Here is an 11315-nt window from a genome sequence, read left to right as displayed (position 1 = left end):
TTTCCCTTATTCTGAAAAGAGCCTAAATTCCCTAACAACTTCATCTCCTCCCTGCCTGTATAAAACTAGGTGGGGGCTATTTACTTTCAAGTTATTAGGGGTTTTTTTAAGTTATAGAGGAGAACTCTTCCCTTCTTCCCCCTCCCCACCCATCCAGGACTCCCTTCCTCCTTCTCTACTCTTTAGACATGGTCAGCACCTTAGCAGTAGGCATTTGTCCTGGATTTCAGTGTTCTGGGACCTAACTCCTACAATGCTGAACAGCTGAAAACTAGTACAAGCGCCAAATCTGTACTCAGCATGGAGCTTAGCCCCATTTCAACATGCCAAGCCATCCTCAGAGCAGCTGTAGCTTCCTCTGGGTTTGTCTATCTACATTAAATTAACACTGGTGTAGCCAGATATACAGCCGAAATCTGCTGGAGGACACTGGAAAATGCCCAGTTCTTCATGGATCACAGATGGTTTTGTACCTGCCTTCTTTGACAAGCAGCCACGCTTACTCCAGGCACAAGCCTGACAACATCCTGATGGAAGGGGGTATTTTTTGTGACAAGATAATTTTGAGGGGAGGGAATGGGCTGAAGGAAAGGGGAAATATAAGTGTAACTAAGTTGCATTAATGAGTTGGAGCAATTAATTAAAAAAACAAACAAACAAACAAAAAACAATGTCAGTTTTGTTAGCTACGTCTTCCAGCATGTTACGTGTCAAGCAGAGAAAGAGCACTTGTCAGCCATCCGTGGTGTTCTTCGGCTGGTACGCTCCAAAGGCTGTTGTAATTCTTTATTGTCTTGCCTAATCTCTCTGACATTACTTGGCATTTCTGAGTAATGCTTTTCAGAAGAGTCAAAGTAGTAGCTACATTAGTGTGAGGGAAGAACTGAAAGAAAGAAGAACATTAAGTGCTAAGTCAAAGACAGAATGATGCACATTTCTTTGTCCCATTCCAAAGGGCCCAGGAAGCAAATTCCTCTTCTATAAATCCAAAAGTATAAGCACTAAGAACATTTTTTGTTCTTATTGGCTTTAAACTTTTTCATTTTAAATTACTTATTTTCCCCAGAAACGTTGTCCATTAGATACCAGCATTCTTTATTGGCCTTGTTTGAGAGCAACCAAAATTCAGCACAGATGGGTGAAAAAGCACAGTTTCAGCTTTCAACAGCTGAAACATTTCACTAGTAGTTTCAGGAAGGAATTTTTCTAGATGGTAGCATGAAGTCAAAAGGAACTCTGAATTATTTTGAAGTCTGCATGTTTTTAACACTATACCTCTCAAACTGACCAAGCCTTGACACCACATTTACTAAGAAAACTGATGAAAACCACTTACTAAGTACTCTGAAGAAACTAAGCATCAAACTATACAATTAACAACATGCCTCTTGAGTTTAATACACACAGGTAAAGGTAAATTAAATAAATACAAGCATGATGATCAAGTAGCTTTGTAACTATCACCCTATGTTATGGTGAACACAGGTAATTAAGTATCTTTCAACAGAAGTAAAATAAAGTTTTGGGTAAGCCTATAATATTTAGTATCAATGACTGCCATAAATCATAAAAAAAAAAATCAGTCTGAGAAGAAAGACAATAAGACAAGCTACCAAGGATCTCATTCCACACTTAATTACCTTCTCTAGTTTTCATTAGCAGAGCTATTCATCCTTCAGACTCTGACAACCCTTCCTCCCAATCTGCTTGTGCTAGACCTAACCTACTGCAAAGCCATGCAATGAGTGACCCTCTTCTGTCAGGGTAGGGACTCCCAGTCCTCCGCACCTCCAGCATGCTGCAACACCAAGGAGCAGAGGAAGGTTGTTTTGCTCAGCGGGTTCCCCTATCTCCGGGTTCGGAGTGCCCTCTGTTGGGGACAGGCATCATTTGAGATACCGCGAGTCAAAAGCCAACGTATACCTGCTTCTGAAAGGACATCTTCCCATAGATAAACACAGCTCTACACTTCCAGATGTGGAAAAGCCAGAGTTTTCAAAGTGTTAAATAGAAGCAGCCCCAGAAATAGGTGGTATATTTACAGCCTTGTAGTCCTGTTGATGTCAGGCTAGGTTCCAGTCACACTGACATAAAGTTCAGGAGGAAAGAACACCATTCCAGCACTTGGTTTTGTTTTCCCTTCTCAGATTAGCACATCTACTTAAACTGTAAGCTTTTGCTGTTATGTACAGAGGCAAAATAAAGCCAATGATAGCTTGAACCCAGACACAACACCCAATTTGGCATGTTGGGGCAATTCTGTTCCCTATGAAAGCTGCTGTCTGGCAAATTCCTCCAGGAGTTGGAGAGTTTAAAACTGCTCAACCAGTAATTTCTGTCATCTTTGTCAAGAGCTGCATCGCTATTACCTTCTTCTAAAGGCAACAATGAAGAGATCTGCCCTCCCACATGGCCTGGGGATAACTAACACCTTAAAGTTACTCAGAGACAAGCCCATAATCCTGATCAGTATCCACGGCCAGAACCAAACAGAAGCAACTCCACAGCCAGTGCTCCAGTCTCCATAAATGTGTTCAAGAGCAATGTACCAAAACTCTGCACTGAGTTCAGACACAGAATTATACCCCACTTGCATAGCTTCATGTATCAGGTCCTTATCTTCCAGCATCCTCACCCCTTCTTTTGCAGCTAAGAGTCTGGAGGATCCACATGCTGTCTGGTGAATTCCAGAAGAAGGTGACGGATGGTAAGAACAGTGGTTCTCTCACTCATGTCCATGTAGCACTGAGGGACTGAACTTCAAGTGATCCACAACCTGATGTTGCTCTGACATCTCAGGAAACCACCACAGCCCCTCCCCCAGTAGGCTATTATATCAGAATCAGATACTCAGACATCTGTAAGATAAACAAAAGCTTTTTATTCCATGAAAAAGAATAGTTAATTTTAAAAAACATTTTCTTTCCCCTGCAGTTAACAAGCGATAGTATTGACAAAACTTTCTCTTTTTGCTACATGATAGAATATTCCATTTAAAATAAGAATCATCAGTTTAGCCAGCAAACAGAAGTCCTAAAAAAGTAAGTTTCCATAGTCATCTAGTAGGATAGTACCCAACAGCCAGGGAAGAGGCTCTGTAAGAAGCTTCCAGGAGATCATCTAGTGACCCTGACCATCAAAGAGCGCTTCACCTTCTGTCTAGGGAGGTCAGCTGAGAGTAAAGACATTGGAGAGTCTGCTTCAGGCCAGGCTTTTTATTTAGCTATGTGGATTTGAGTATTGCAAAACATTTCATCAATTGTTGAAAATTCAACAAGGGAGAGAGGGGGAAAGACAGTAAAGAGCTCAGAATAAAAAAACCTAGGTTCTCCCTCCCCCCACAATACACTGTTGCTAAGTATTCTAGTTTCAACAGAATTATTTTTATGTAAAAATACTCCCATTTTGGCTTCCTTTAGTAAGTCTAAGTCATAAACCCCAGCAGAATAATCTCTGAACAACTGTTAAATGAGAGAAAAAGAACCAGAGACAGTCTACTGAAAACAGCCTTTGATTTCCACACAGAGCAGGGATTCATTCGAGAATGCAAGTATAAGGAGAAGGAGAATCTGTCAACAAAAGCCTCCTTTTGGAGGACAAAAGAAACTAGCAGAGCTTTTCTGGAGCAGTCCTACAGCAAGATCAGCAAGAGTACAGCAAACCAGCAACTCTTACTAGAAACTTTGTGCATAGGAGGCACATTTAGTAAGTTTTTACACTTATGCCAAGCTACCCTGCAAATATGATTGCTCCAGCATCAAACTATTTACTTATTTTCTTCCTCTGCTGTGTTATGAATGAGTTGTATAGGCACATCATGGTTCAGGACATGAAAGTCCTCACGCTTCCCCGGATGACTGCTCTGCAGATAGGACACAATCTCAAATTAAGGGCACACTCTCCACAAGCTACCAGGTGGCCACAAGGAACAAACACAACAGACACATCTTTGTCCATGCACACTTTGCACATCCTTTCCTCTTGCAGGCGTCGGAGCTGTTCTTCTGTGCTCATCTGAGACGCATCTTTACCAAAAAAGAAAAAAAAGCCCAAACTGTTAGTACTATAACAGCTCCAGAGTGCCACTCCTGTCATCTGTAGCTTGCTCATCATTTTGTTCAGAGACTGAAGATGGCACAAGTACCTCTCAGGAAAATTTCATTTAAGCTGAAAAACTACAGCTGTTATAGGCTCTGGATTATCTACACAAGATTTAACATATCTACAAATGCTGGACTGAGCAAGGACAGAAATCAACATCTTTTGACTGTGATATGTAAGTTACCCCAATAAACCAGGCTTTTTGTATAACAGCCTGCTTTACAGTGGAACGCTAGTTCCTGAATAAGTGTCTCTATGTTCAGTTACCATTCAAGCCGGCACACATTCCCCTTCAGGATTACAAACTGAATAAATACAATGACCATTGATAGCATTCCTATAAAAACCATCCCAATTATGCCTAGGCTCAATTTCATCACCACTGTCAGCCCAAAGCACCTGATTCCTTTTCTTGCACAGATTGCATTTCTTCTCTTGAGCGTGATGTTTCAGTTGCTCTCTGAACAGCGTCTGTATAAAGCCGGAAAGAAGACTGCATTAAATGCTACCCCTTTCTTCCCTCTTCAGACAGTGCTGTTTAAAAAGGTTAAATATCCTGGATCTCAATAGCCTGAGGTCAACCACCTCTTTACTCCGCTGTTAACTTCACACACTCAGCCTGGTGAAGCTGATGCTCTCGGTGGTGCTCTAGTCACTTTGTATGTTAACCTCCCTACCAGGAGGTGTCCACATCATGCTGTCTCCTCAGCAAGGCTGGTTTATCTATCAGACAGAAGGAGCCATCAGCCGCTTGTTCCTGCTCCTGTGCTACTATTTAATCACACTTTCCGTTTTCTGGAAGTCTTTTTTTTTTTTTTTTGCTTTAGCTAAAGAGATGGCAGACCGTGATACAGAGACCGGAGCTCTGGAAAGCAGGGCTGGTACCAGAGAAAGCCTGTGTGGAACTGCATCTTAAAATTAGCTTCACTTGGCAAACAGACTCCACAAAACAGATAACACAAGAAAGACATAGATAAGGAGAACATATATCATCCAAACAAACAAGTACAGCTATTTCTGATCAAGTCATTGATGCATTTCTAAATAAGCTTGGAGTACTCATCCATCCTAGAAGCCCTGCTTCAGACAGCTGCCTGTCTGCATCAGATGCGAGTTTGTGCACAAGCATCCACATCATGCAGCTGTCTGCTACTGCAGAAAATATCGAGGATATCTACACCACAGCCTACTGGAGGCAGATAGAATTTCTGATACCCCAGTAATCACAGCTCCTTCAGGTTTCTTTAAAGCAGAATATCTTCTTCAGCCTCTCAAAGAAAGGCAGGCTGGGGTACACCACTGCTCCTAATCCCAGCCTAGGAAGAGAGAAAGCAGACCCACAAGACACAACAGTGCTCAAGATGAAGTGAATAAGAGGTTAAACCTCCACCAAGAATGCGGGTGTGCAAGTCAGGCATACCTCTGCTTTCCTCTGCACTGCTGCTCTCTTCCCAGTCTGGCTGAAGCAGATCAGAAATCAGTTCAGACTCAGAGAGGTAGTAAGTCCCAGTCAGTATATATTTATTCTCTACCAGGCTAGCCACCCAGGCAGGGTCAAAGCCCATCTGCAGGACATTCTGCGCTACGGTAAACTGATCCAGAGAAGGAAGAGCCTGCAACTCCCAATTCCTCAGAGGATCTGTAAAGCAGTGAGCAGATACTTTACAAAAAGGCAGAACTTTGGGCAAAAAGCATGTCACTCCCTGAAGCTGTTACATACAAAATGGCATTTATATATTCTAGAACATTCCTCAAGCTATCTATATAGCTAGATCAACATCCAGATTTATAGTTTTTGCTTCCATTCATAATTCACAAGAAAGTAATCAAAAGCAATTTCATAAAAGCCAAGAGCCTAATTTTGGATGGTTTATTCTACTTATCAGCTAACGAAGTCTCCCATGTTTGGCCCCAGTCCAGAATCCTTATCTTTGTTTTTACATCCCAGGAGTCTCAAAACTGCTTTCATGAAGATCAAGTGGAACATCCCAATTGAAGTCTCTCCTGCCTCATAATCTAGCTCAACCATTCACCAGTAAAGACAGAAGTGGGAAATTCAGCTGTCAGCCCATTCAAAGGCTTAAGTCTTTAAGCTCATCCTATAGGTTCTTCAAAAGAATGAGAAAAATCAGTTTTCCACAGTTATGGGAGCAAAATTTCACCTACTTAAGTTTCCAGAAGCAACTGATGAATGGAAATAGATCCTCAGCATCAACACTTTCATGAGCAAATACACCCTCTAGCTGCTCTCTGGTCTCCTATCAAGTATGTTTAAAATGCTGTAGCCTGAAAGACTCTACAGACAGACAACAACATCAAGAGCATGGACAAGTCAAAGGAAGGTTAGGCAAGCACCAAAAACCACACGATTATCTAGACTAGCTATACGTCTCTGGTCTTAGACTAAGAAGTCTCATGAGAGCAAGTGATTTAGCTTCTGGTGCTAGAGACCATTTCCTAAAAATAAAGTAAAACAGCTTCTAGAATACCAAAACATCTCTCAAACACCGTGTCTACCGAGTGCACAGTAGCTGGGGAGGGGAAGAAGTAAAGCTACACCACTTCCAAGAGAAGACAAAACATCACATAATTATAGCACTGACCTTGGGAAGCAGAGGAATCTTGTTCAGTCTGATCCCAGGTATCTCTCTGAAAATGCCACAAGAAAGTCACAAAAGAGAAGCATGTGTTCAAAGCTCCCATCTACCAAAACCCCGCCCACTCTACACAAAGTATTCATGACTCACTGGAGATAGCAGAGTGCTAGAAAAGGACTCCTGAACGCTGCTAACAAATTCTCTCCCCCTTGACCGCAATAAAAATTCACACCTATAAGCAGAAAGATTTAAATAGATTAGTACAGGCTATCTCAAGTGAAAGTAGCAGGAGCAGTTTGAATTTTAGAAGCAGAGGGTGCTATTGGGTTGTGAGCAAACACAATACAGGGAGAATCATGGTCTTTTTACCCCCCTCCTTGCATGAAGGGCAACAATAAGAGGCTCATGATCCTTCCCCCTTAATTCAGACTTCATGTTTGGCCCAAGATGAGCTCAGCTGCAGTGTCCTTTGGAACAGATCACAGAAAAAGTGATAACAGACCAGTCCACAGAAAAATACAAGAACTGCTGCAGAAAAACAAGGTTCACAAAATATTTTTGTACCTCAGAGAAGTAGAAATTAAAGCTGTTCTTTGATGTCAAAGAAAGTGATTTTAATGGAACTTCGACAGTGAACTCTAGGTCAAATTAGAAAATCTCGGGTCCAAACTGTGTCATTCTACCTGAGCTTGAACATTCGATTTTGCTTTTAAAGTGAGAGGGTCTAAATATTTAGGCTTGGTCAGTTCTATACTGTTCTGTTTAAAAAAAAATAGTTACAGCTTAGACAACCATCACCCAGTAGGTTTCATCATTAACACACAACACTCCAGTGGTAAATCAGCCTTTGGAATAAAAGATGTGGCAACGCCCAAGAAGAAGCCCAAGGGACCATCCTGGAGTCAGTGAGCTATTGTAAGGGAGAACATAGCAGACACCAGACACACATCAACTGCTTTTTGGGAAGGGTGGAAAGGGAGAAAGAAGAGAGGAGAGGCAGTTGAAGATACAATTATTAGGTTTTTCAGGCCAGTCTTTGGTTCTTCCAGATGTGAGGAGAGAGTAGGAAGAAGGCACTTTTGGAAGACTAAGTAGCAGACCTAGAAACAAGTTTTCTATCTTGACCCAGTACTAGGATCTGAAGATCCCTTGCTGGGCAACTTTGACCTTGAAGATTCAGAACCTTTTGCTTGATATTTTGGGGATTTCCAGAAAGTTAGACTATTGCAACAGTTTATGGAGTTAAACATGATTGAACACACCTGACTAGCTTTTCACCTGCTCTAGCTAGGTAGAAAAATCTAGAACTAAGCAAACAACAGAGCTTGGAAGCAGCGCTTCATTACTAGTACACCTGTGACTGATGCTTCTAACCTATGAAAGAAGAAATCACAGTGTGGAATGCACACAATCTTTTGTTCTTGCTACAAGGGACATTTGTCTTACCCCGGATACCATTTGGCATGTTCCCTCCAAGGATCATCTCCAAATGACCAGTTCCTCACACCTCCATCACAGTAAAAACACCTCACCACATCACCACGTCCTGAAAAAGACACCAGAGATTGACATCTGAGACACTGTATGCTCTACTAGCCCCAGATGAGAACCTGGGGAGACATTCAGCACAAAAGACAGGCTACCAGACAGAACAGATGAGCACGTGACAATTTACCAACACTAGTGTGCAAGGTGTACAGGGGCAGGAAATCTGATGAGAGTCTGGACTCCCAGAGCTGCGGCTGGTTGAGATGATTCCAGAAGTGGGTCACAAGCTAACAGACAGCGTGCATGTGAGCACCACAGCTCCCATGGATGCACACACCTATCCAATCCCCTCTTGCCTGCATTTAGAGCAAAGCTGTAATCAATTATACCTATAAACACTTTGTTTCTTAACTACAATCTGCCATAACCAGCGGCTGGCACAGTCAGACTATGTATGCAGCTTCCATCTCATAGGTATAAGAACTGAAGGCAACGTGGTCCCAGGCTGCCCATCCTGCTACTGTGCTTCTCTTCACAAAAGTCAGAGCGGAAAAAACATAAAGCCAAACACAGTTAAGAACTGCCTGGAAATGCCCTGCCCTAAGGGCAATGAAACAATGTCCGTGAAGGCTGAGAGTGAGTTTGGGTCACAGACACAATCTTCCAAACACTCTTGTGTTAGAGCACTGTTTGGCTCAAGTGCTCAGTTCCAGAGTTCTCTCTAGTTTATTCTGTGTTCCTGGCCATGCTGGTCTTTTGTGTGCGACAAAAATTAATAAAAAGACAAAAGCAGAAGCAGCGTACTGTAAATATCCCCTCTGACCGGTCAATCCAGGGAGGAGTACTTCTTCAAACCTGTTATCTAACCAGCAAAGCCTTCTCAAGGGGAAACAACATTGTTATACTGATACTTGCATGCATATAATAACAAGAAATACTGCCTATTTTCATTTTAAAAGTATCTTTTTTATTTCTGTATTACAAGTCCAGGGTCCTTACAGCAACAAGCCACAGAGAGGCAGCCAAATGGACTGACTGCCTACAGGTTTCACTCAGATATGGGTTTTTTTAAAAGAAGCCTTCAATGCAAGACAGAGCTTATACAAAATATGGCAAATAAGTCCCTCCAGTCCTTTTAGAAGTGCAAGTAATAAATAGGCTCAAGGGATCTTAAAGCATACACCCTGCCAGTAAAACATCTCTTTAAAACATGTCACTTTTCCCCCTCCTGCTGGTAAGGGAATTGACTTACCAGCAGATCCCTCAGTACCCCAAGAGGAGTTAACACAGAAGCAAATTCTGCACAAGCAGCAAGTGAAATGGAACAGGCTGAAGGAACGATGTGGTTTCTAACTGCATTACACATACTTCCAAGTATTTGTGCAAGCAGGAAAACACAGGGACACCTTCAAAAGTTAAATAAGAGTTAAAAACACTTCCCAGAGTACCCACCTGTGTAAAAGAATCCTGCTCTAGCCAACTGCTCAGGACGCATGTCAGTGTATTGCGGCCAGTTCTGAAATGTAGATAGTCTCATCTCCTCTGTCACCATCTCTGGGTATTCTGGTTCGTTGGGCAGGGCTGTCTCCTCATTGTCTATCCCCTGCAAAAAGCTGAGGAACTGCCCATCCACAGTATCAAATATTTCCTGCAGAGGAAGCATCTCTTGGTTCCCAACATCCTCACCACAAATGAATTTACAGGAAGGGAAGAACTTCAGGTGCTCTGTTAGTGGGCAATCACCAGGTTCCCAGTCCTTCAGGACACCACCACAGCAGAAACACTGTACTTCATCTCTTGGACCCACAAAGAAAAAGCCAGCTTTGACCAAGTCTCGGGCAGATACAGGTGAGGTGCCTGGCCATTGCCAAAAAGTCCTCAGTCTTCTCCCTTCATTCCTCATGCTGGCTTCAAACAGCTGGCAGCGAGCAGCCCTGAGCTCAGCCTCCTCTGGTGGTGTCATGTCCCCCATCTTCCCGTTCTGAAATAGAGGGTGAGATAACCCAGAGCAGTCAGCTGCATTCCCCATGTCAGGCAGCACTCACCCTGCATTATTTGTTCCTCATTCCCACGCATATTCCGGAAAGCTCCTGGTCTTGCCAAAGCTGAGCTTGTTTCGGAATTGCAGCCCAATCAGAGATCTGGTGCTTCTGTACTTTGCTGTTGAATTTTTGTTGAGTCCTCACTAGCGCCTGGAGGGAAGAGCCCAGCACTTTCTGAGCCCCTCTACCAACGTACAGGAGAGATGCTCATGGGAGCAGATAGCGCAGGGGGAGGGCAAAACCTACGCTGCCTCCCTAGCTGAAACAATCCAGCATTCAGCATCACATCCATGTGATAAATCCCCAGTTATTTTGCTCAGCCTTTAAATTAATATTAAAAAGACTTGTCCATGAAGCACAGCTCCAAAATATCACTGTTGCTCTCATCTTGGGCCCTAACAATACAAAAATCTATTTCTCCTAAACTACAACAAACGCTGTTGTCCATCTAGAAGGTGACTGAATTATCTTAGTCTACTTCACTTCACAAGTACACATCAGAGCAAACTTCACAGCAAAACACAAAGGAAGAAAATGAGTTTTTCTACCCAAAAGCTTAACAGATAAATCAAGTTTTTTTAAACAAAAAGTACAACACAGGAGAACAATCATATTTATCTTTTGCTTATAAAGAAACCCATTATGGTTTGCCTGCATTAAAGACATTTATATGCTCTGCAAATAATTAATTAACCTGGCTAACAAGGCTCTCCAAACCAAATTGATATTTTAAATAGTTACAACACCATTAAAATCCAACATTCTCCTACTACTTACAGCTGCTTACACTTACACTTGCTTACTTACACTTCCAAAGCAACATTACAGTAAATATCAACAATCCCCTACGAGCAGCACAATAAAAAAAAAAAACCAATCAAACAAAAAAAATTTACCTGCAAAATACTTAAAACCCCCCCCAAAACTCATCTAAGAACTAAAACTCTCCCAACCCCACAAGCTTCAAGTTACCCTCTCCTCTTCTAGGCAACAAAGAGACCTTTCTCCAAGAAGCAGAAACCCTTCTAAGATGTAAGTGGTCCCACCTGCTGCAGAGGCCATTTCTAACACTTCATTTTCCCCAATT

The 11315-nt window shown here is 42.3% G+C and overlaps 1 protein-coding gene across 1 annotated transcript; it reads right to left on the bottom strand.

Annotated features, from left to right (window-relative positions):
• Positions 1-3822: 3822 nt before the first annotated feature.
• BIRC7 (baculoviral IAP repeat containing 7) lies at positions 3823-10158 on the bottom strand. The gene is made up of 6 exons (XM_010078895.1): positions 9639-10158; positions 8145-8244; positions 6849-6930; positions 6705-6750; positions 4501-4572; positions 3823-4025 (listed from the first exon to the last, which is right to left on the bottom strand). The coding sequence occupies exons 1-6, from the start codon at positions 10156-10158 to the stop codon at positions 3823-3825; spliced, it is 1023 nt and encodes a 340-aa protein (XP_010077197.1).
• Between the last annotated feature and the right edge of the window lie 1157 nt (positions 10159-11315).

This window comes from Pterocles gutturalis, unplaced genomic scaffold (genome assembly GCF_000699245.1).
Source record: "Pterocles gutturalis isolate BGI_N339 unplaced genomic scaffold, ASM69924v1 scaffold21558, whole genome shotgun sequence".
Lineage (NCBI taxonomy): Eukaryota > Metazoa > Chordata > Aves > Pterocliformes > Pteroclidae > Pterocles > Pterocles gutturalis.
This window is presented reverse-complemented; position numbering and strand designations above follow the sequence as displayed.